Below are 25,781 nucleotides of genomic sequence, written 5' to 3' on the forward strand. Positions count from 1 at the left end.
GAGTCTCTGCTGAGTTTTAATTGTCGAAAGACATGAATACCTGACTTCGTGGTGACTTTCTAATGTGTCACATGGAATGCATGAACATGACACCAGAAACTCAACACCCATTTTTGTGCATCTTGTAGTAAACCAGAAGGAAAAATGAGCAGAAGTCAGGCACAATAGCTTGGGGTTGGTGAAAAAGTGCAATTAAGAAATCAAACTAAAGAATGGAACACATACGTGCTGCGTATGTATTGTATTGCAAACAGAAAACAGCACTGGCAATTTTGTTAGATTTGCTGCCAATCAGGAAACCCTTTTCAGTATATAAAAACATGGGACATTGAGTAGCGATGTCACCGGGAATGTTAGTATACATACATGTGCATATTCCGATCATCCATTTCCAGATCAAGGTAGCAATGGATACTACCAGGGTTATAATGAGGCAGTACAAGAATAGTAACTGCCAAAAAACGTAGTAGCAGCAGAAGTTACTGCCTTGTTACTACTTAATTTTCTTTCGAGGTAGTAACAAGGTCGTAGCAACATAGTACATATGTAGTAAGGATTAAAAAAAGGTTGTAACAGCAGCCGTTACTACGTTTTCACTACCTTTTTTGCTAAGAGTGTATATCGCCAATCAGAGCCGCCACATTCATCGAAGTTTAAGGTCAGAGGTCAGTATGCTTTGGCGCAGGGGTATATGCTACGCATGATCCACCTCCTGTCTGACCGCCTTTATTCGCGCGTGTGTGCATCACGGAATTTTGATGTGATAGAGGATCCTGGCGTGGTTATGCATGGCGGTTTCACTGGATCCGGCCTGGTTAGGTAAGGCTAGAAGCCTGTTAGTTCGGTTATACTCCGTGCAATGAAGAGAAAACCTGCGGCAATGGCGGAGTGGTTAGCGCTTCAGCCTAGCATCTAAGACATGTCGGTTAGAATGCCACTAAATTTTAATTTTACGTTCTGGCGATTTTTCGAGTGGTGTGGTAAGACAGAAATTTGAGGAAACAGGTGGTGACGGTGTCCCCGGTAAATGCCTTCTTGTATTTAAAATAACTCACTGTGCGCAGTGATGTGTTAGGATGTCGCGTACTCGGACACATGAGATAGTAGTCCGCTTGTATGTTTGCAGCGCCTTGGAGGCATAGCAGCAGTCACAGCCCAATAAGTGCAAGCTGCAGACGATGCGGACGGTGGAGTTCTCTTTTATTAATGGATATATTTCTTTTTGATAAGGCATTGTGCAGAACGGCCGGAGAATACCGTCTGCCAGAAATTTATGAATAACTGCCACAACTATCGCTCGTCAACCGGCTGCCTGGCGCAAGCCGTTAAGGCACAGGGGCAGCTTTACGCTTCCCTGTGGCCTAAAAGCGAGCATTCGACAACATTTATTTGTTAAGGTCGGACAGCCCGTGTGTGGTGCACGTGTGTCGGTGCGTCGGTCATCGAGAAGGAACTCAAGGGGCTGAGGGTTTGAAACAAGTCTTTACTTACAGGCAGGGAAACACACACAAAAAGGTAAAAACAAACAGAGGAGCAGCAGGAACTATACACACGAAACGCGACAAGCTGGCAATATGGCGCACAATGCATTAAAGGCAGGTACATAGAACACATGCCTCGGCGTGGTAAATCGGCCCTCCACGCCCGCAGACACACCACCCAACCTCTTTAGCTGCCTGTCTCCTCCTGACTGTCCTCAGCTCTGTGCAAACTGGACGTTCCAGCAGCCAGTACCTCTTCTCCGTTCCCTTCATCATCGGGGCGTTTTTCTCAACGCGTTGACGGCGGGGCAGAGGGTACGCATTAACCCGCGAAGCTCCCTCCGAGCGCCGCGCGGTACGGTAGGGCAGGAGGGAACGCAAAGGACTTATGTCTTCCGTGACAGCCGTCGTCGGGTCGGCCAGGCCTAACGCCCTCCGTGTCCTGGCCAGACAGGCCCGTAATGGAGTAAGACCGACTGAAGGATCGGAGCAAAAAAGCTCGCTGTTCCCATTCCCATCCAAATTCCCATGACCCGTTTCCTGACAACCTTCCATCACGTCCCTATAGCCCATCCTTACTGCTACTTCCCAGGAGAGATTAGGGAAGCCTCGCCCCTGGCTGTGGGTCGCTGTAGTAGATTCCCCCCTCCTTATTTCATTGTTACACCTGCGTATGACAAAACTTTGAATTGCCCTAGGGCTTCCTCTTGTATATCCTAATTAGTTTAGGTCTGTTGTACGTACGTGGTGCAGGCAGGGGCTATTATTTTTCTTTTTTTTTTGGTTCCCCCAACCTACTAAATGGCCTATAGGGCTTCTTGAATACGGGCCGCCACTATATCGACGAGTAGTGCCTGGAAGACACCAGGATCGGTGAGAGAAAATTTTCGGCAACATCATCTGCAAAATTGGAGATGCGTTCTGATCACCTCTAGCTTCCGTACTAGTCTTCTCGGAAGGTATGAATAGCCATCCTCCTCCCGTACTTAGCTCTGGTCTGCTAAGCAAATTTTGGTACAACCTGAGTGAAATGTGCGCTTGCGCAATGAAAGAAACTGTTACGTAGAGGGCCCAGGTGCGGCCTTTTATTGCTGCCCGTCGTCTCTCCAATTTAAATTCCAAAAGATTTAGCCTTTCTTTATCCCGATACGCATGCATCGTTTCTGATCATGCAGGTGTTTAGGTACTGGGGTCCTAGGATAATACTTCCTTGCACAAGATGAAGCGCAATGCATCACATATGTAGTGAATTTGAAACAAAAAAAATGCCCAGGCATAGCTTGGTTAAGCCAAGAATGCGTTGCTGGTTTGGTTTGCTTTATGGGGTTTAACGTCCCAAAGCGACTAAGGCTATGAGGGACGCCGTAGTGAAGGGCTCCGGAAATTTTGACCACCTGGGGTTCTTTAACGTGCACTGACATCGCACAGTACACGGGCCTCTAGAATTTCTCCTCCAAAAAAATTCAACCGCCGCGGCCGGGATCGAACCCGCGTCTTTCGGGTCAGCAGCCTTTTTTCGCAGTCTTTTTGCGCGAGGTATTGCTTGGCGGCACTCGATTTTCTCAGCAGCTTTTCCTCCGTGACGTATGGATAAATAGATGGATGGATAGGAGCGCCCCCTTTGAAACGGGGCGGTAGCAACCGCCACCATGTTCAGCCGTCTCTTTTTATTTTTTCTTTTTTTTCTTTTTTCACGTGGTTTGGTGACGTCACGTCACGTGGTTTGGTGGCTGCCCGGCCGCGCCCAAGCGCTGAACTGAGTGATTGAAATATGCTACGCATAAAACAAACACTACAACGAGTAAAAATATGTTCGATGTTTTGGCGCCCAGCACAGGGGCTTTGTTCGCAATGCTTTGTGCAGCTGGATGCAGGCTAGCCCGTTAAGGCAACGGTGCTCCAAGCGGTGTTCCCCGATCTGGGCGCCGAACCGTCAGAGATCTTTTTTACTGGTCGGCTAGTCTGTTTATGTTTAAACTGCACCACCCTCCTAGCAAGATGGGATTCCTTCCGACTCTTAACTTCATGGGCTATAATTCTAGTATAATTAGATCATTATTTCTCTAGGCATTCAAAGCGAGCATTACGCAGAGGCATCCCGTACGTTGGTCGCTTTCATAAACGCGCTTGCCGACCGAGGAAGAGGTAAATGTTATTGAAGAAGAGGTTTTAGGTGCAGGTTGGGTGGTCTTCTCCCCGCGGTGGGGCGACCCCTTCTGTCCGCTACTACCCTCCTCAACTGCTCACACTGGACTCCTAAAGGGCTCTAGTAAAGCGGGCGCGAGACGGAGCCTCGTCGTGCGGTGGTCCGGACTAAGGATACCGACCATGTAGCGGGGTCTTCTGATCCCCAAACTCTCTTTGAGTAAGAAAAAAAAAAAGTTTTTCACCACGGCCGCTCCGCCGTGTAATCCTTGTTTGTTTGAAAATCCCGCGCACGACCCCATTCAAGAATTCCAGTTCCTGGTTTATCAGCTCTTCTCCTAGATGGCAGCAGGAGCCTGCTAAGTCCAAGCGTGTTGCCGGTTTGAAAGGCAACAGCGGCACATCACTCCCGACATGGCCTTGGCGCCTTTGATAACTGGCAGGGTGTAGCTGTTTGTGACTCAGGCAGCCATGGAGGCGGCGCATCCCTGTCCTGAAAGTTTGGGTAAGAGATGTTAACCTTTCTTTTCAAGCCTACTCCGCACCTCCCTGTGCCTGGTTTCCTTGCAGTCAGGTAGCCAACTGCCGAAGCTTTCCATGCCGATATCAGATACGTAACACACTGCCTATGGAGCAGGGAGACACTTTTGGAGCTATTTCGCGACGCCATTGTGCGAGAATTTCACGAAGTACTGGAGTCTTTGCTCTGCTAAAGGCACCGGGCGTCAGCGTGATGATCCCGTACAGGCAGCGTCATACGAAGAAGGAGATCAACCAGGCGCGCGTCCGTATAGTTTCGTCGTGACCACGGTGTAGGAAGCATTTCAGGCCAACAACGCGCCGCTGCTGCCACACAATGAGACGGGGGGAAAACTGCTCCCCGCTTCTCTCGCTTGCCACCAGGTGGCAGTACCGCCGAGGAGGCGCAGCGCCATGGAGGAAAAAAAACTAGGAGAGAGTGCGCTCAGCCTCTGCAAGCCATCCTCCTCTGACGCCGCTGCCGAGGGTCCTTTTGCGCACTGACTCTTGGTAAATAGGCTCTCCTCCACAGTTACTAGACTGCCAACCAGCGGTGCTTTTTAGTGAACGCCCGTGCTCCGATGTAGCGCAGAAGCGCAGCGCCTGTGTTGCAGCTTTGGCGGAATGCGTACCGACCTCGAGGTTGTCTGAAGGCTCCGCGTCTCAACACTTCTGTTGATTGCACTCTCGAGTTTTTGGGTGCACTGTAGAAAACTGCAGGTAAACTTTTCATCAAAGGGTGCGGCCGCGACCTCGTCACTGTTCAGCTGTGGTTCATAAAGAGAATAGAGAGGAATTCCTTTCGTCGTTATAAACACATACGGAGCGTTTATTTCAGCGCATGCTATAAGCGGAGAACTCGAGAGTAGGCGAAGAAAACGAGCCTCTAAAAAAGGGCGCAGTGGCTTCCAGAGCGCTCACGGCGCACGGACGTGTTTAACGGGCGCTCCGGCGCGCTGCGCAAGATTCTATTTCTCGGGCAGGCGGACTTCGGCCCGCCCATGGGCCCGCCGTTCTCCGCTATTCTCGAGGCACAAGTCGCGTCGAGTACGCTCGCGCACATACGCGATTCCGACGTGAAATGCAGCAGTGAAGTATTTCTCTCTATCGCTGTCGAGAGTCTGCCCCTGCGCGGGGTCTCCCGGCCGCTGCGCACAATCACGTACAAAAAGAAGTAAACTGTATTTACTACGTAGCCGCGCGCACGCAGCGTCCTGTCTCGGACTAATCGCGCGCGCGGCACACTGCACTAGCGGCCGAGGTGGGGGGCCCGGCCGCGTATACCGTCCGAGGTAGCACCCACGGAGCGTTCGTGTCACGCGTGCACTACCTGGCGAAGAGCCAGCGGGAAGTCAAGTCCGCCTGCTCATGAACGCACAGAGGCTGACATTGTTTTGTCACGGGTGCGCGCATTGCCGCGCGGCCATAGGAGCGCTTCGAGAGTGTCCGGGATGATTCCCAGCGCCCTGTAAGGCCGCGAGCATCTCGCGGCGCGGCACTGCAGAAGCGGCACAGCGAAGGAGAATGTGCTCCAATGCCTCCACTGCGCCGCATTCAGCGCACGCGTTGCTCGTGTATGGCGGCCGCTGCAGCGAGCGAGCAGTTAGCGCTCACCACGGAGCCGTCAGTGAACACAAGCAGATGGTCGCGCAGTTGCTCGTAGAGCGAGAGAGCGAAACCGAAACCGAAATCCGGCTAAGAGCTACCGCTGCCTTGTCACGTGAGGGCCTATTTCCCATGATTCTTTCCATTATATTTTTTATGACTAGGCTTCAAGATTGTGACGTCATGGTCCTCCTAGTTTTTTCTTCCTCCATGCGCAGCGCTTGACTCGGTTAGCACTTTATGTGAACAAAACGTGCCTGTTTTCGCTTGCCTTTACGTGTGTGTTTGACTTTTCTTATCATGATTTTACTTTTCTGGTAGTGGTTTGGCTTGGAAGAATAGTCTACTCATGCGTGTTGTCACGTCGTTGCCCTGAAGGCTCCCGAAATGGGAAAAAATGCGTTGTGCCCCAGTGCAACTCTGGGTACCGACATGTCTTTTTTGAAAAGGTGTCGCTGTTTGCGGCTCCGACGGAAGATCGCCTGAAGGTGTGGCGTCAGGAAATTCCACGCAAGGACCCCGCTCTACAGCCAACAGACTACGTCTATGAGAAATATTTTGAGCCTAAGCATGTAGAGCGCTAAAACTAGGGATGCAGTCTATATAGGGCAAGTACTGGTTAACGCGCCTCGAAGAGCGGCCTTCGAGAAAGATGCAGTACCAACGATATTCCCCGGTTGCCCCAGCTACATGTCGAAAGTGGGGAGAAAAAAAATTCAGGGGGCACTTTGACTGTCTAAAGTGGGTAGAGGCGGAAGCTTTTTCCGCACCACCTTCGCTGCTTCTGTGGCACCGGTGGCGTCACATATAATTGAGTAGTAATTACTAAGTGATGACAAATCACTAATTAATTGTTAATTACTGATTAATGCCTGAATACTAGTTAACTGCTAATTAATGACGCTTAAGCTTCGCCTTTAGGAGTGGAACGCGACAGCGCGTTGTAGCGCTGCCAGGGAGTCCTCGTGACAGCCATCTCCGCGATGGAGGAACGCTTAACCTCTAAATTACGATCTATGATCGAGACCGCCATGGACCAGATCTTGACCAAGGTCAAATCTGCCATCCCCGCACTGGTCTCAAAACACATCTTGGACAACCCCCGCCTCCTCCGTCGGACGGGGCCCATTAGGGACGTATCCCGTCCTTCAAAATTCAACCGTCCCATTATTGATTCGGACAATGAGGACAGTTGCCCCGCTCCTTCCGTCATCACCCCCTCGATGGCACAAGTAGCTGGCTCTGGGGCAGCCAATACCTCCTCCTCCCCCCTAAAAATTTTAAATCATGGCGAGACACCTTAATCAAAGGAGTTCCGCCATCACCAATTCGGCCGTGTCCACTTCAATAACACAATGGAACTGTAGAGGCTTTAAAGACCGCACTAAGCGGGCCAATTTCCGCCTCTAGCTTGAAACCTTCGAGTCCCTACCAGCCGTGGTTGCCCTCCAGGAGCCAGGCCTGGGCGCCACACTTTCAAATTACACGACGTTCCAACAGGATCCCGCGTCTTGTCTTCTCGTTCACAAAGCCTACACAGCCAACTTAGTAGACCTCGATCTCCAGCTCGAGTATTCTTATGTAATGGTGACTATCCTACCACTCCGCCGCAAGGACCCGCCGTTGCATATACTCAATGTGTACTGCTCTCCCAAACTTAAGCGAGTGACTTTTTCGGACCTCTTTAGCCGTGCGCTAAGAGTTGCGGGTCGCGATCCCCTGCTGATTGTGGGCGACTTTAACACTCCCAGTCAGCAGTGGGGGTATCGCAAGGAGGAGTCGCGCGGACGTAAGTTGGCGGAACTTGCGTCCACGTTGGGCCTCACCCTCCACACGGACCCCGTCCACCCAACACGGCTAGGGAATTCTGTGACACGGGATACGTGTCCGGACTTTACCTTCACTCGCAACATACGACACGCAGACTGGCTCAACACCGAGGAGACCCTAGGTAGCGACCACTGCATCCTTAACACTACACTACGCACACGACCCCTCAAGCGTCCCAGAACACAAGCCCGTATCCCAGATTGGACGAAATTCAGGCAAAATTTTCACACACTTGATAATACACCCATTTCGGAGCAAGGATACCACGCATGGTCCCAACAGCTGCTGACACACCTTTGCTCGCATGAAACTCAGATCCAGCTCTCAGAGGCGGTCACGGACGTGGATAACCACCTTCTACACCTCTGGGAAGCCCGTCGCAGCCTCGTCCGCCGTTGGCGGCGCCAGAAACATAACAGAAAGCTTAAAGCTCGAATTGCCGAGCTTACCCAGAAAGCGGCAGAGTACGCGGCCCAACTCGCCGACTCCAACTGGGTGGATAGATGTAACACGGCCGCGCGACAAATGTCCAGCCGCAACACGTGGCGTCTCTTTCGAGCCCTAATCGACCCAACCCAAACACGAACAGAAACACAAAAACATTTGCAGCGAGCCATGCATGCTTTCCCTGGCAACACAACTCAACTGGCACAGAAACTTCGGGACCAGTATCTGTGTACAGCCCAAGACGCCCGTGGATCTGCGTACTCTTATGCAGGCAAGGAGAACACGGAGCTGGATCAACCTTTCCAGCTCCATGATCTGCGGGCGGCCCTCGCCAAAATGAAACGGGGCACTGCGCCAGGGAGGGATAAGGTCACCGTCAAGCTTTTGACGAACCTGCCTGACTTGGCATACCAGTCCCTCCTCGCCTACATCAATGCAATTTGGCGCGGGGACACCCCCCTTCCAATTGACTGGAAAACGGCTCTGGTCACTTTCATCCCTAAAACAGGCAAACTAGTTGACACAGATAACCTCCGTCCCATCTCTCTCACCTCTTGTGTGGACAAACTCATGGAGACGATGGTGCGGGATCGGTTATCTGCATATCTTGAACACAAACATGTATTTGCGAGCACCATGTTCGGATTCCGCCCACACAGATCCGCACAGGATGTCCTCCTGCAACTTAATCGGGAAGTCCTTGACCACCTCGAATGCCCCCATAATGACCGGGTAGTACTCGCCTTGGATCTCAAAGGGGCATTTGACAATGTAACACACGAGATCATACTCACTAACCTAAGTCAGACCGACTGTGGCCTCAACACATTCAGATACATATGCCAATTTTTAATGGATCGTCAATCCTACATCCGCATTCAAGATAGAGAGCATGGTCCTTACCTACTCGGCACGCGGGGAACTCCCCAAGGGGCGGTACTTTCCCCGCTGCTCTTCAATCTGGCTATGATGCACCTGCCGGCACAACTGGATGGTGTCGCCGGCGTGCAGCACGCCCTGTACGCCGATGACATAACCATATGGGCCACGCAGGGCAGCACAGGAGACATTGAAACCAGCCTGCAAACAGCGGCGACGATAGTAGACCGCTACGCCCGCCGCTGCGGTCTTCAATGTTCCCCTCAAAAATCGGAATTTGTGCACCTCCGCCCCTCACAGAAGTGCGCTACTAAAATCTCTCTTTCTCTTGAGAGTGGTCCCATACGCGAAAGTGACGAGATACGGGTACTAGGACTCTACATCCACAAACACAGACGCCCAGACACTACATTGGCCAAACTCCGAAAGGTGGGGGACCAGGTGGGCCGTATGGTCCGCCGGGTTTCCAACAAACGCGGGGGGTTACGAAGTAAGGATGCCTTGCGGCTGGCAAACGCCTTTGTAACCAGTCGAATTCTCTATTCGACTCCTTATGTCCACCTACGGAAACAAGAGGAGGTTGCGCTTGAGGTCATCCTTCGCAAAATTATTAAGCGTGCCCTTGACCTCCCCATCACTACTTCAAACAGCCGGCTTATGGCTCTTGGGGTGGTGAATACTTTCCGGGAGCTCCGGGAGGCGCACCTTACAAACCAGTACACGCGCTTGTCACTAACGGAGTCGGGTCGCCGCCTTCTTGCTCGACTCCATATCCAACACACCCCTACAATGGAAGACAGGTTTCGCATCCCAGAACTGTGGAGACGTGCCCTCCACGTGCGGCCTCTTCCAGCAAACATGTCACACGAAGACCATAGTGGTCGGCGCCTGGCACGAGCGGAAGCGCTAGCCCGACATTATGGCAACAAAACAGGTGTATACTACGTGGACGCCTCCGGTCCTCACCACGGGGGATGGTACACGGCCGCGGTAGTTCACAACAGCAAGACAGTTAACGGCCTCACCTTCAGAGCCAGAAGTGCAACACAAGCAGAAGAGGTCGCGATTGCTCTCGCGGCCTCACATTCCGATTCAAAATACATAATCACCGACTCGCGAGGGGCCTGTCGGAACGTCGAACAAGGCTGCACTCCCTTCCTAGCCTATCGAATATACCAAAATTGCATACGGGATACGGACCCCGCACACCGTTACATTATATGGGCCCCTGCTCATCAGGGGTTGGCAGGAAACGAGGCAGCAGACGCAGCCGCCCGCGCGCTCTCTCACCGGGCTGTTTTCTCCTCCCCACCCGATCAGGAACCCGATTTTAATCCGGTGTATACATTCAAAGAAATTACAGCCTACTATCAAAACAGTCATCGCCTTTACCCAAGCCCATGTAAAGGCCTCAAGAAGGCGGATGAGCGGCTCCTTCTCCGCCTTCTCACCAATACATTACTGTGCCCGGCAGCACTAAAGCATTTTGACCCCTCCTGTAACGGCGGCTGCCCGCACTGTAGTGCGGTGTCTTCTGACACCTATCACATGGTGTGGGCCTGCCCCTCCAACCCGGCTATTCCCCCCATCCCCAACCCAACCCGGGAGGACTGGGAGGCGACCCTGCTCGGCTGCCACGACTTACAGGCCCAACAAGCCTTAGTCGGGCGCGCCCGGGCGGCGGCCACCGCCACTGGGGTCCCATACTAGGGACCTCCACCTAGTGTTTGTAAGGATCGGTCCCTTACGGGCTGATCCAAGCATACCTCCTGTCCTTTCTTAATAAATGTTTTCACCACCACCACCACCAGGGAGTCCACGGAACGCCACCACCTGTTCGGCGCGATGCCTTGCCCTTTGAACGCAACGCTTTTTGAGGAAAGGAAATTACGCAGTAACTGTCTCACAAATTCAGGGGGGCACTTTTTTGACCTAAAGTGTGGTCACTGATGTGTGGTTAAGATGTTAAGCTTCGCCCCTAAGAGTGGAACGCGACAGCGTCTTGCAACGCTGCCAAGGAGTCCATAGAACGCCATCGCCCATTCGGTTCTACGCCTCGCTCGTCCGTAAATTGGTTTTTGAGGAAAGGAAATGTATCTGTCTCTCATTTGTCGGTGGACACCTAAACCTCGCCGGAAGGGAATGGAGGAGGATGAGAGTGAGTAAAGACACCGTATTCACTAGACGCGCCTTTGTTCATTCCAAACCATCGAGCTGGCATGGCGGAGTGGATAGCATGCTCGTCTCGCACGCCGAAAACCGGGGTTCGATTCCTGAGCTCGACCAATTTCTTAATCGGTTTTATTTATTTATATGGCCTGACTAGTAAAGCTAATTAGGCTAATTGGGTAATTAAGCAATTAACTAAGCTCAGTCCCACTTACTTGGAGTATCACTATACGATCCCTTTAATTGGTTGCATGGTTACTAGCCAAAGTACAATTGGCCCCGTTTGAAATTCGCGCACTGTGACGTCACGACCGTTTCCACCAATTGAAAAGCGTGACATTTTCTGTCGACAAGTGCTGCTTACAACGATGAGACATTAAAGGCTTCCGCCTTAATAAAAGAACGAGTCAGCCGCCAACCACCAGCAGCTGCTAAAAAGCGCCGTGTGACGCCAAACTTCAGCCATTGTTTCTTCTGTACATGTAGATAAATATTTCCTTATGAAATATATTGTTTCATCTGCATTGTTTTGTACTGTGAGTAACCTTTCTGTTACCTCACTTTGTGTAGTACTGTGTAGTGTCCTCTTTTTCTGGCCGCATGCTTTTGTATTGTAATCTTTAAATCGATCCCGGCCCCGGCGGCCAAATTTCGATAAAGGCGAAATTCTAGAGGTCCGTGTACTGTGCGACGTCAGTGCACAGAACCCCAAGTGGTCGAAATTTCCGGAGCACTTCACTACGGCGTCCTTGATAGCGTGAGTCGCTTTGCGACCTGAAACCCCATGAGACCAATAATAATGCTTTTTTCTTTTGTTTATCGTCAGGTGTTACTTAGCATTTGTAACACTGATTATAGTGCCATGAATTTCGTAGGGTGTACAGGCATAGACAATCCCATTTATTTCGCCTTTTTTCGTATTAAGCACACGTACACGAACTTAGATACAAATAAATTTCAAGTTTAGTTCATCTTTGTAAACTATTTTGAGCATCCATGTGGTTGAGGCCTACTGTTGCTGGGAACAACACAATTCTTCTCTTAAAAGGAATCCAAATGAGCTCGTTATAGCAAATCTGTAATACAGTATCCCCTCCCCCCCCCCCCCCCCCCCCTTTCTGGCCCCTTATTGAAAAAATTTGCTGCGGTCCAACTACTGCTCAACCTGTTTAGAGAGCGAAATGTGGGGCGTATCGGACAAATATACCCGGCTTGGCGTCTGTAACGATGACTGCTGTTCCGGGCACTGGACAGGCTGCGCAGCCACTCTGGCAGGTGGCAGTTAATGCTTGATAGCCTAGTTCGCTCACCCACTGAACGCTGCGGCCTATTGCGGCAGTGCCGAGTGTCTGCCACAACGTTGTTTGCGCTAACGCATGCAACCCACATCTCTCTCTTACCACCACACGTAAGTACGTCGAAGCGCGATTCAGGCATCCACTGATCCAGGGAGCCACCCAGGTAGCACCGAACAATAGAATAGTACTATGAAATTGTTATGTGAGTTGCAGTAATGTTAAATGTTGCATTGTAACTGCATGAATATTAAAAATTAGCATATAACGTTATAAGTTTTATAGGAAACGTTACTTTCATGTTCTTAACAAACATTGTTTTATTATAATCTTCTCAGCTTTATTATAATGTTAGAGCGCAACTATGAAACAACCTTGCAAATATATTACGAGCACAGATTTCCAGACCTTTTCTCACTGTGCGTAGAATAAAGATGTTTATCAACTAACAGTACCTTGTAACGACCACATCTCATAGTGCTCGCAAAGGGTTGCATGAAGAGCCTCATTATTTCGTCACAGTACTTTAGTTATTACCCATTCGCCACTATCACTCATGGGACATCCCGCAGTAGCGAGTTCATAAGCTCAACGGCATGATATCCGTTCGGAGGGGAGTGAATACGAGTGTCATGTTGTGCTGTAGTGTAGTCGAGAAGGTGTCGCTCTTGTTGTTATTTTTTGCAAAGCATTGTAAATTGTGAGCCGTGACCACTGGCAGGCCTGCATGGTTGTGCGGGGCTGCTTCACTATTTTCGAGAAAGTTCTATTTATGTTGTTTACTTGTTTCATGAATGTTCGGGGAAGGTTATTCTAACATTTATATGTAACATTACAAAGACGTTCGAAGAAAAGGACATTAAGTACATTGAAATAACATTTGAGCGTAACAAAAATGTAACATTATCGCAATGTTTCGGTGCTGCCTGGGCAGTTATGCGCACTTCCTTAAAATCATCGGAGTCTAAAACGTTGTGAACGCCAACGCTAATGATCATAAGGAATGCCGACGGCCTATGGCTTAAGTGACATTGTCAATGCCAATGCATGTAGCCCACATCTTACTACCGCTAGCTACGTAGCTTAAAGTACGACTGAGCTGTGCACTATCCCAGAGGGACAGTTGTGCGCCATTGCTTTAATTTCGAAACTCGCGCTGTTCTGTTCCATAGCGCAAGAAGAACTCAGGAGACAAACACAAGCGCTTGTGTTTGTACCCTGAGTTCTTGCCGCGCTATGGAACATAACGCATACCCACTAGCCCGAACCATCACCCGCTGTTCATCGGTTTCGTAGCTTATAGCGCAACCAAGGTGTGAACTGTCCCAGGGGGCCAGTTATGCACCTTTTCGTTGCTTTATCTCGAGGTCAAATGAAGGTGAAATCTCCAGACACGGCGACCTTGGCGTTACCTAGCTTAGTGAAGCTTTGTCTTCAGAATATTGCACCCTGTATTTCTCGCAGGTAAAGCGACCGGTCCTGCAAGTCCGGCAGATGGAACATTGCCACGTGACCTGGCGGAGACTAGCGCTGTTTCGTTCGCCGAGCTGAGGTGTGCCCGAGGTCCGTTCAGCGAAAAGCCCCTGGACCTCCATCTTCCTTGCACAGCTTCCAAGCACAGAACGTGCCACATCGTCGACCACCTAGCTCTCTTGAATGAGTTCCTCTTCGATGCTGGCTTCGAGCTGCGTGAAATATCCGGCACGCGCGGGCAGTTGTCGCTTTCAAGCTTTATACCTGCGTCTTCAAGCTTTGAGCCCATGGGAACCCTCCTTATACCGGCTACCTGTATTCACTGGCTCCTCACGACCCACCGCTGCATCGCTAGTTTCGACGTCACCAGAAATCTCGCGAGTACCCAGGAAGCACTTCTGTGCAGTGCGCTTCGGCAAAACCCTTCCAACAGGACTTTGAATATATACGTTCATCCTGGGCGCCACCAGCAGCTGTGCACTACCATAGCGAACCTCAGAGACTTGGAGGAACTTAATTACGGGGCATGTTTCGGGGGGCGTACGCCGGAGCTTGTGCATACTTTGTCGACTCTTGTGAGGTCGACGATGTCGCTGACTCGTCTGAAGATCCCGTTCTTATTCATGTCCCCTGCGTCTCCAGACTGCTTTTTGAGAGCGCTAGAAGCAAATTCTTCCTTGAGTGAGCTGTCATTCTCCTCCAGTGTCATCTCAGACGCCTCGCCAGAATGCCGTCAGGAATTTGCAGACTTTCTCAAGTATAACTGCAGTCTTACGACATTGACTGTCCTTGGGGGTGAGAACTCGAAGTCAGAACATTGCTTCACACTTCTTCTGGACGCTTTGCGATGCAACAAGACCCTGACGAGTGTTACACTCGAGAATTTCATTCTAGGCCAAACAGGCGCTGACATGTTACCTAGAGTTGCTGCGGAAAATAATGTTCTACGCACATTAGATTTGCATTCTATACTTGCAGACAGAGCGACTTACTCTAAAGAAGCGCTCTTAGACTGCTGGGCTGCGGCATTCATGGAGAATGAGGCACTAGAAGAACTTGCGCTGCCTCTGGACATCTGGCGCCCTGACCACTGGGCGGTCTTTTTTCGGCTGCTTTCCGCAAAGAACAACGTAAAGAAAGTAGTTATTGCCGTAGGGAATTGTGAACTGCCTAAATTCAGGGAAGTATACGAAAGCCTTTCTCTGAGTGGCACCGTGAATAGAGTATCTTTTACACCATACCGCTTTGATAGTGGTGTGGGTATGGCCGACTGTGAACCACTTTCCAAGCCTAGCTTGCGCACTGAAGGCTCCATAGACATCGTGCCAAATATGGACCCAATGCACCAGCTTACCTCATTTAACAGAGTTAAAGCCTTGCACTTGTCCATAAAGCCTGATGACTTCAATTCAAGCGTTTCGACGGCAATTGGTGACTTCATCAAAGGTACAGCTGTGCTGAAAGAACTTCGCATTACTTGGCTTTCTCATGGAGGCTCGCGCTTCAGATATCAAGGAAATTGGAGAGTTATATTCGAGTCGTTGTCTGGAAACTCGAGCATAGTAGACCTCGACATGGACATAAGTAACCTCACCAACGAAAGCGCCGAATGCCTCGCGGACGCCGTCAAGCACAGCAAGAGCGTCCGAAGGGTAGACTTTTATCTCTACAGTGCGACAACTGCCTTTGTTCGCCGTTTTTCCCATTGTGTTCAGGACAACTACGCAATCATTAAAGCCAGGATAGCGTACATGCGCCCAGATAGGAGTGTGGACAGTGACTGTTTCAAGATCCTGGACACGGCGCGTCGAAACTCTGGCCTGGTGACTCGAACTTCCCAGTTTCTGTCGGCTGCCCGCTGTGACAGGTATGTTTTCGAGGATTCATGTATACCGTCATTCCTGCAAGCATGCATTTCTTAAATTTACAGAGTGTAAAGCACATGGACCCAGCCTCCAGATATCGCGTGACGCTTTTTACGTCATTGTAAGGAGCTCGTCGGATCACTTCGCTGTGACGCCGTGAGGTCACACTGGAGTCTAGGCAGTATATACTGGCGTTCTGTTATATGGAGGTGCCGTTATACTGTGTGTTGCAACTGTATATCTCTGTATGAGTCAGGAGACCAGTAATAACTCATGACTGTGACCATAAGTGACATCAGTATGCTAAAAGGAGCGGCAACAAGACACGTCCTATACACGCCACTCATGAGACAATAAATGCTTCCGCATTTAATACGCACTTTCAACTGCTAGGTCAGCTTAAGGCTCAGTCCCATGCCAGAGTTTGCGGGGATATAGTGACCGCAGCTGGCGAAGGACAGGGATATTTGCAGTGACTGGGGAGATACCTTTGCCCTGCAGTGCGCATAGTCAAGGTGATGGTGGTAATGATGACGACCATGCCATAACAAACTTGTAAGAATGTTCTAGAACACTCTCGAAGGCGCTGGGTTCAGCTAGCGTGTCTCACCTCACGACCATGATGCTCCTCTGGCTCAGACCTTCTCAAAGCGACGTCCTGAGGAGCGGTCGAGATGGTTCCAGCCATCTCGAGAAGTCGGGCAGGGAGACGCAGCTTGACGGAGCTGCGGTGCCTTTCCCTTACTCGACGCCTCCGCCTGCTTCAAAAAATTTCGTGCTGGGTTATTTAAGCGCGTGTCACGTGATCTTGAGTGGTTCTTGTCCGGCTTCGTCGAAGTTGACAAGCCTCAGCTGTCCAGAAGACGCGAAGAGCAAGCTTTGAGCTTTAGTCCTACTGCGTCACATTTAGTATCTGAGTGAATGGCTTCTGTTTCATCAATGCGCAAATAATTTCAGGGAGTTGTTTCTGAACAATGGGCGATGCAACCAGTGCAGGAGCTTCGTTTGCCGCTGCTGCTAAACGGGCTACCCGAGCAAAGGCTCAGTACCGCCTACGCTGTGGTACTGTGGTAGTAAGCATGGGCGACCTTTCATGAAACGTGCCCAAGGGGTTATTTATGAAATTACCCTGTTGTACGGTTGTTCCTATATAGGACAAACAGGGCGCTGCGTTAATGAGCGAATAAGGAAACATGAACGAAACGTAGAACAAAATAAAGAGGGCCCATATTTGCCGAAACATACCAGATCCTGCCCTTCACGCTCTTGTGAGCCATGCTTCTCGTCAGCACCAATATCAAAGTCAGAGAACTGATTAAAGTGTTCTATATCAGTAACAAAGGCAGTTCGTGTGTCAGTGAAACATCTGTTGCTCTGTATCAGGCGGAAAAAAGTGTTTGAGCGCTAGTTATCACATTTATGCGTAATTTCGTTCCTTGTGCATGCGCTCGCTAAGTGTATATATGCATCTGGGTTCTGCAAAAAAATGAACTAGTTGTGAGTGACGCTCTGTCCCGTTCTCTTGTCTTGTGTGTGTGTGGTTTTTTGGCGCCTTTACTTATCCTGAACTGCGCGCCGCTGGAGCAGAAGCTAAGCGCCGTAGCCGGAGACGCGAGTCTCACCAGGAGGGCGAGTGAGTGTTTGTACGAAGAGAGCGGTGCGCCCTGTACATGGAGGACGTTTAGAGCCGTCGTTCAACACATGGCGTAGTTCTAGCTTCGAAGGAGCGCGCGCAGAATGAAAGCACGTCACGAGCCGCGCTCACATTTCGAATTAGGAAGTATTAATCGTCCGTGAATTTTTGCACTGCTTTCAGCAGAAGCGCTTTCATACCTTTGCTCTAAACATATTAATATTCCTCAAAAATTCTACTTTTCCGCGGTGGTCGAAAGTTTCGGTATCGCGAAATTGCAGAAAGAACGTTTTCCACCCCTTGTGGTGTACGATTTTTTTTTTCCACAAGGCTTAAGCGTTTCTTGCAAAACTGTGCTCGGCCAGTTTGTGTCGACACATTTGCCCATCACATATCCGAATCTAATTGAATTCGAAAATGGTTCATGAGACCTTGGGCGTCTTTTCATGAACACATGTTATACCTGGTGTTCCAGCTAACTTTACCTAAAGTTTACAAAACATACCACGGCGCCCTACTTCGACTCATCTGCATACTTGTTTGTCTATTTTGTATGATACAAAATTTTTAAATATTTATCGACACTTCACCTCCGCTTTAAGTGTAATTAAGGAAATATTATTAGGATAACTTCACCGGCCCTCTTCGTATATCGCTGCGAAGACACGCGCGCTGTTCTTTGGGGCCCAGGTTAAGCACGAGAAACCGAAAGAAGAGAAAGCGCACTTTATAGCGCTCGCGCGTCACCGGTTGGGCACCGGCGTACACCAGATGGCAGGGATTTTGCAGTGGCTGCCGCACGGCGACGCTACTAGGCCACGTCAAGCAAAGAGGATAGGAAATGCCAACATGTAACTTCGCTACTTGCTGAATTAGTACCTCCGCAACTGGAACCTCTCTAATTACATGCAAACTCATTAGCATAGAGTCGTAAGTCGCCACTTTGCATGAAAGACCACTGGGCACATAAATAAACCACCGCTTGTACCGAAGGCGTACAAGGGGGTCGCAATGCCCAGGAGTAGCATATCAGAGTAGCATTCTTGGAAGCTTGTCTAAGAGGAAATAATTTTCTTTCATTTGGGAAATGGGACGATGTGCTGTTCTTAATACATGTAATGTTCTCTTAATCACCGCAGATCCGCGCATAACGACGCGTGTGACGTGAGTTTCGCCGCACGGCGACGGACGACGTTGTTTCGGCTGAACGGGACGCATAACACTACCGCCTTAAGAATAAAGTGACGAATTACTTGCGCAGCTAATGCATTCCCGCAGAAAAATTATGTGCCAAGTTGTCGACTGCTTGATAAAAAAAACTCTGTTTCATCAGTTTTTATATTGATATATGCTTTAAATTATCTTTGCCTCCCTTTATAACAGAGATTGCCAAGTATAAGAACCTGACAAGCCGCCTCAGTCTCGCGCCAGCAGTTTTGAAACGTGAAACTCGTGAACGCAGCAGCGCTCATTGACGTGGAGCCTAGTGGTCAACTTCGGCGTAACGCCTACGACTTGGCCGCGTTCAGCGCAGAAAACAGCGGACACGCTTCTTGGCGATAGCCTATGCGGATCGAAACACTCAGCAGGGTTGTTAAGAGTACGACGGCGTTTAGCGCCTGTCGTCAGCCGTCTTTGCCTCCCGACACCATGCTTGGCAACTAAAGTTCCCGATTGCCTTTCGGCCTCATTAACACCCCTGTGAAACTTATCTGATTGCATGCCCTCCAATGCACTACTGCAGCGCCGGAAGTGTGCTAAGGTACGGCCCTTCACAGCGGTTTTGTTGTAGAGTTCACGCAGCAGTTCCTTTAGACGCATTTTGTTTGTCCAACGTAACCTTACGGCTGGATGGTAAAAAGCAATATAAGTCCCTTGTCGTGCATGACTACCGTCGTATAGACCACGTACAGCTTGGTTTATTAGGGTGTAACGTTCCAAAGCTTCTAAGGCTATGAAAGACGCCGTAGTGAAGGGCTCTGGAAATTTCGACCACCTGGGGTTCTTTAACGCGCACTGACATCGCACAGTACACGGGCCTCTATAATTTCGCGTTCATCAAAATTCGGCCGCCGCGGCCGGGATCGAACCCACGTCTTTCGGGACAGCAGCCGAGCACCATAGCCACTGAGCCACCGCGGCGGGGTGACCACGTACTGCGCCTGCCTATCAACTGATCGGTATAAGTTTCGGCGTTCATTATAGTTACCTTTCGACATCTTTTCTTCTTGTCTAGTTTACACATTCTACATTGCGCCCGGTTCACTTTCGAGCCACATGTGTCTCTATCTAGAATCAGTAGTTAGAATGTATAATCTAGCGGATTTATTTTCTAGATGCTGGCTACGCTCGCCTGTTTTGCATTTTTAATCAGTTGTTGATAATTTACTAACTGCAGGCGAGTTTTACTACCTCTGCCGCCCCTACCCTACACCCGAAGTTTATGCAGCCATTAGCTTGTTCATATTGGTAATGTAAAATAAGGCTAATACAACTGCCTCTACAGGCAGGCGTGAACTAAATCAACAGTTTCTCTTTTCAACTATGCACAGGCGCTGTGCTGCCGCAGTGGAGGTTGTCTCAAGCCATCCTGCGCTCACCGCGGAGCTCGCTGAGGTTATGTCCACCGGCGAGACCGACGTTGCCGTCATGCTGCGAGACACAGTGAGGAGTCTGCAAGAGATGCACGTATTCATGCGATATGCTGGCGTCGTACGAAAGCAGGTCGTGTGCCACCCACGCAACGACGGCCGGAAGCAGTTGGACGACCTCAACGAGGACTGCTGGAGAGCGATCCGGCGCTTCGTCAACTTCGAAGATGTCAGGGACGATCCGTCGTGCGCCTATTGACACTCCGGAGCTTGAAAATTTCTAAACCATTGATCTCGGCTCATTTCCTAAAGGCGAAGTTGCTTTTCCTGTGTTCTTTCGCTTCTGAATACTGTATGCTAGAGTAACGTTCCAGTCATAAGACGGTGCGGTCGGAGAGGTCAAGTCATGGTTACCGCCTGATGTCTCATCGACTGATTTTCTTATAGAACTGTTCTTATTTATTGTGCCAAGGTGTGCCACCATGTATGTATGTATGTATGTATGTATGTATGTATGTGTGTGTGTGTGTGTGTGTGTGTGTGTGTGTGTGTGTGTGTGTGTGTGTGTGTGTGTGTGTGTGTGTGTGTGTGTGTGTGTGTGTGTGTGTGTGTGTGTGTGTGTGTGTGTGTGTGTGTGTGTGTGTCACCATGTATAGTGGATGGGATGTCTTAGAGAATCTATTTCTTTATACTTCGAATGTATGCTGAAATAAATACTTTTCCAGTCAATCAGTTCATTTATGCGAGAATTTCGTCTTTTGAGCCCGCGGGAATGTTGTACTCCTTCCGAATGGCTGCTGTGGTGGGTCCATGCTTTTCCGGCTCCCTTCCTGTTGGCGGTTTTTTACTCATCATGGTGAGACAAACCCTAGTCGATGAATGTGAACTTGCTGGGAGCACAGTTATGTTTTTGGTGCCATATTGGTCAACAGAGCTAGACACAGGGACGAAACACAAATCCCGACAGTACAAAACAAACACCAACAAGCCCGACAGGTTATTCAAGTACAATTGTCTCTATCCCATGGTAGCGGCAGCGTACAGTTAGAGACATATAATGGCGCATACTGCTCCTGCTTACTGCGTAACGCGCATGGGCAGTACGCGCGCTGATTTGCCCTGGCACTGCAGGCGATCGCGCAGGCGGCGCTCTCAAGCATGCGTACTGACGGTGTGCGCTATGAGGTAAGCGGCAGCTTTGCGCGCCGTTAGTGCGTATCAGCAGATCGGTTTGAGGACACCTGATGGCGCAACATGCCGGCCTGCTATAGGGTGCCTCGATGCCTGCCCGCCGCGCCGGCGAACGGCGGCGCGGCGCGCAGGCATCGAGGCACCCTAGCCTGTTACACGGACTCCTGCTGCACCAGGAGCAATCAGCGGACGCGCATTGGCGGCGCGCAGTATGCGGTACAGTGCGCGCTATCCTAAATGTCGCTATTAACCCATAATGCCTTACGCGCGCTGCTTGAGAGTTTTATGGGGAAGGTCACACGCTGCACCTCTTGCCTTTGGCACCCCCGCGACGAATCACTCATGGAGGTCTTCCTTCCTTCCTGTCTTCCGGGAACTGCAGAGACTCGCTCTCCGCCTCTCGGCACGGGGCAGAATAGCGGAGGCTGTCTGGTCTTGTGTAGGAGAGTCATGCACACGCACGGGCCACTTTTTCGGCCAAACACGGACAAAAGCTCACCGGCGATAAGTTCACTGCTCTGCTTTGTCGTCCCGCGCAAAAATACGCCGTTTTGTGCGTTTCTCTAAGTTATATCTTTACGTATTGTTACGGGGATGTTACGGTATTACCGTTACGGTAAGTCTATATTGGCGGCTGCTCTGAGATGGCCAGCACTCAGCTCAGACTCCGAGGGCCCAGCTACCCACTGTCAACGTCGTCGTCGTCCAGCGCACCGCCGCGTCTTCGTTCATGATTCGTTCACTTATTCAGTAACCAGTTCACCGGTAACAATATATATGACTGTGTTTATGTTAAGAAGTCGGTGATATGGTCTGCGTCTGATGCGCTTTAAATAATGCGCATGGCCTTCCATTACTGTAACAACATGTTATTGAGGTTCCTCTGACTTGTGCGCCACACCAAAGGGCAATATTTAATACCTGAAGCGAACAGTGCTTTGTAAAGTAATAATTTTACTGAAGATAAACCACCATTGCGATTTCTGCTAATGGATCCTACTATATGACTTTTTTTTTGTCGGAGATAACATAGAGGTTTTCGGATCGAAAAGCTGCCGCGGTAGCTGAGAAGTTATGGCACTCGGCTTGCGACTCAAAAAGGCGGTTTGGATCCAGGCCGCTGCGGTTGAATTTCGATGGAGCCAAAATTATAGAGGCCTGTGTACTGTGCGATGAGAGTGCACGTTAAAGAACCCCAGGTGGTCGAAATTTCCGGAGCCTTTCACTTCGGAGTCCCTCATAGCCCGAGTAACGTTGGGACATTAAACCGCATGAAGCTTAAACCTTCGTCTCCAATCGGACGTTTGCCTTGTGCTCGGTTAGCAGAAGGCTTAGGAGGTCGGCAGCATCTTTTTTGCTCTGTCGATACGAACGCGCAAGGCTTAGCCAGAGATGATAAAATCACTTTCACGTCTCGGCCTTGGGCCGTATCTTGGCCATGCGTTTGGTAATCAATTGGATGTTGGAGCGCAGTACCTGCTCGGTTGCTGCGTAAGTGCGTGGCACGCTCTGAAATAACAATGAGAAGAACACAAATGAGCGCACACTCAAATTGAAAAAGACTTCCCGCATTCTACCCGGAAAGCTATGAGCCAGAATGTGCACACTGTAAAAGAGAGGTGGGCCTATACCGTATGGTGTGGGCCTGCCAAAAAAGCCCAGAAAAAGAAATAATTGAAGAACCTAAAATTGAGAGGTGTGAAAAATGCTGCTGAGGTCAGACCCCAAGGTTCAGCAGGAGCTGGCCAAAAGGCTAGTGTTGCTGCAAGCTCGAATGGACTCCAGGAACAGGGCGACCAACAAAAATTTTTAGTTCCATTTCAAATATTTTCACCATCATCAACATGTCTTTTCTGTTTGTCTTTTACGTTTGTAGATGCATGTTTGATTGATTACTTCGCCTTTCATTGAGGTTATGGAAACAAACGTTTGCGAACACAGCTAGATTACCAACGCTACTATGAGGCAAAATAGCAAATCAGGCTAGACGGCCTATAAGAGAAGAGAGGTACATTCCTGACAATAGCTTTTGTGGCGTAGCCAGAAATTTTGTTCGGGGGGGGGGGGGGGGGGGGGTCATGTTGCAGCGCGGCATCCTCGTAGAATTTGTGGAGGCATAAAACGCAATAATAATAATTGCATTGCCATATTGACAGCCACTGGGTATTAGACAACGCTACGCACTGCGTAGACAAGTAAATTATGCATTTTTTAAAATAAAAGAATGCATTCGTATGTCCCAAAAGCCATGGCAGACATAACTGGTACCAATTCTTCCATGCTTTTGCATATTTAATAAGTGAAGAAAATATCACATGTAGTCTAGAACTATATCAATCCGAAACCAGCAAAGCAGTGCATGCCGCTGATATGAAAAACGTAAATGCCATAAAATTAGCAAGTATATAGGCAAAGATTTTAATGAATCTTTGTCGGTCAAGAACTTTACACTTTTTGTACATATGCAGCGGCCACAAAAAACCACAACGACGCTGTCCTTCGTTCCAGTGTACTGCGCAGGAGCAGTTACAGCGCGGCCATATATTGCGAGTAATTGCACTGAAATTTTAGTCGCAACAACGAGCACATGCATAAACGAGGAGTTGTGCAAAACATGCATTAGAAATTCGATGACAAATTGGAGTATTATATAAGCGATGATACAACTGATAAAGGACAAAAAAGTGCCAATGGAAACAAAGTCACTCTATGTATATGTACACAAAACATCGCAACAAGATATTGAAATACACGTATGTCTCCATTAAATCTACGTATCTAAGCAAAAGTCACTCTATATAATGCGTCAAACAAGGCGAATAAACATCTTACGCAATCGCACATAGTAAACTTTACAAACGGAAAGACCGACGATCCACGCAAGAACAAAACTATGATAGCTGAAGTCGCGATATGTACTTGGGCCATGCTGCGGTCGCAACAACACCATATGGTTACAATAATAGAGGAACAATGCAGAAATCAATACGAAAGTACGTATATTTTAACTGCCTGCAAGGTGACAATTATTCTGCACCCATAATTACAGAAGGGTATTATTCTGCGCCCATATTACTGAAGGGTATTCGTTTGGTTCAAAGAAAAAATAAAAGCAGTTAGCTAAAAAGGACAGAGAAGGACAAACGAAAGCCACGAATGCTGCCGCAGGTTGAAATAACCAATATCCGAGTGTGTGTGTTGAGAAACGCCGCGTGGGTAGGGCTTTCAATAAGCAAGGTCAATCAAGATCGGTTATTTATATCCTCAAAATATTCGTATTCGCTTGGTAATTTTGATCATATTGTCACGGGTGGTACAGTACGTCCGGCTCGGTTGGATACGTCAAAGTAGGTGACTGCAGCGAACGTCGGTAGCAGTCTCAAAAGCGGAGCATTCGCAGCCAGACACTTCGACTTCTTCCTTTCTAAGGCCAGCTCGCGCGCGCATTCCGCGCTCTCGTGGTTATAGTAGAACGACGACGATGAATGGACGGTGTCATTGGGAAGGACGAATTACGTCGTCGCGGAGCATTTCCTTCACTTGGCGGCCAATAGCGTCGCGTTCAGCGGGAGACACTCGGTAGGGGGACTGTCGGAGAGGGTGCACGTTATCGTCCGTAATAATGCGATGCTTCGCTAGGTGAGTTCGTCCAACACGCGATGATACCGAGAAGGTGTCGCCGTAGCGCAGAAGAAGATCTTTAACTTGTTGTTGCTGCGTCGGGGAGAGTGCTGGATTGACGTCGAACGTGAAACCAGTGACTGGGCTCTGCTGTTGCGACAACGACATTGTGGAAATACTGGGTGTGCTGCTGACATGGGCGATGGCATCAACGTGAGCCACAACGGTTCCCACGTTCAGATGTTGGTGTGCACCACCGAAATTGGTTATCAGCACTTCTGTTTCTCCGTCGACGAGATTAACGACTCCTCTGGCGACAGCAAGGCTCCTGGCAAAAAGCAAGATCTGGTTGCCTTCCGCGACGCCTTCGAAATTCCGCACAGTCTTGGCGCCGACAGAAACCATAATACTCGAACGAGGTGGGATGGTGACGTGGTCATCCAGGATGCAAAGTGCGGTCGGATGGTCTGGATCTCTGTGTATTGCGTTCTCTGTGGAGAAACACACGGCCTTTGACCGGAGGTCGATGACCGCTCCATTCTCGGTCAAGGAATCCATCCCGAGAATGACGTCACGTGAACAATGTTCGAGTATAACAAACGTTGCCAGGTAGGTTGCGCCTTGAACTGCTACTCTTGATGTGCAAGTCCCGGTCGGTGTAACTAAGTGACCCCCGGCTGTACGAATCTGTGGGCCGATCCACGGAGTGGTGACCTTTTTCAGAGTTGCGGCGAAATTTCCACTCAGGATAGAGTAATCCGCCCCTGTGTCGACGAGTGCAGTGACGTCTGTTCCGTCGAGGGAAATGCTTAGGTTTGCTGTCGTAGACGTCGTGGGAGAGGTACGGCGCGGTGTTCGGTCACGGCTGCGGTGCGGCGCGGGTTCACTTCGATTCGTCAGCTGGCATTCACGTCGAGTCGGCGTATCACGGTGTTGGACTGCAGTCGGTCGGGGCATCGGGTGGCCACCTAGTTGCGGCGTAGGAGGGTCTGTTACATTTCGCCGGTGAGCAACCTCCCCCTCAAAGGTTGCTGCTT

The 25,781-nt window shown here is 49.7% G+C and overlaps 1 protein-coding gene across 1 annotated transcript; it reads left to right on the plus strand.

The window, feature by feature from the left end:
• Positions 1-4,009: 4,009 nt before the first annotated feature.
• LOC149346767 (uncharacterized) lies at positions 4,010-20,481 on the plus strand. The gene is made up of 3 exons (XM_089586681.1): positions 4,010-4,131; positions 13,835-15,710; positions 19,894-20,481. Exons 1-3 carry the CDS (start codon positions 4,098-4,100, stop codon positions 20,189-20,191), a joined length of 2,208 nt encoding a protein of 735 aa, XP_089442807.1. The 5' UTR covers positions 4,010-4,097; the 3' UTR covers positions 20,192-20,481.
• The last annotated feature ends 5,300 nt before the right edge of the window (positions 20,482-25,781 follow it).

Source organism: Amblyomma mixtum, chromosome 4 (assembly GCF_055824585.1).
Source record: "Amblyomma mixtum isolate Tamu chromosome 4, ASM5582458v1, whole genome shotgun sequence".
Lineage (NCBI taxonomy): Eukaryota > Metazoa > Arthropoda > Arachnida > Ixodida > Ixodidae > Amblyomma > Amblyomma mixtum.

Bases quoted from the DNA above. Each gene is read 5' to 3' on its own strand.
- LOC149346767 (XM_089586681.1), top strand. From the start codon at position 4,098: ATGGAGGCGGCGCATCCCTGTCCTGAAAGTTTGG. The intron at 4,132-13,834 runs GTAAGAGATGTT...TATTTCTCGCAG, and splicing joins TCCCTGTCCTGAAAGTTTGG to GTAAAGCGACCGGTCCTGCA. The intron at 15,711-19,893 runs GTATGTTTTCGA...AACTATGCACAG, and splicing joins TCGGCTGCCCGCTGTGACAG to GCGCTGTGCTGCCGCAGTGG.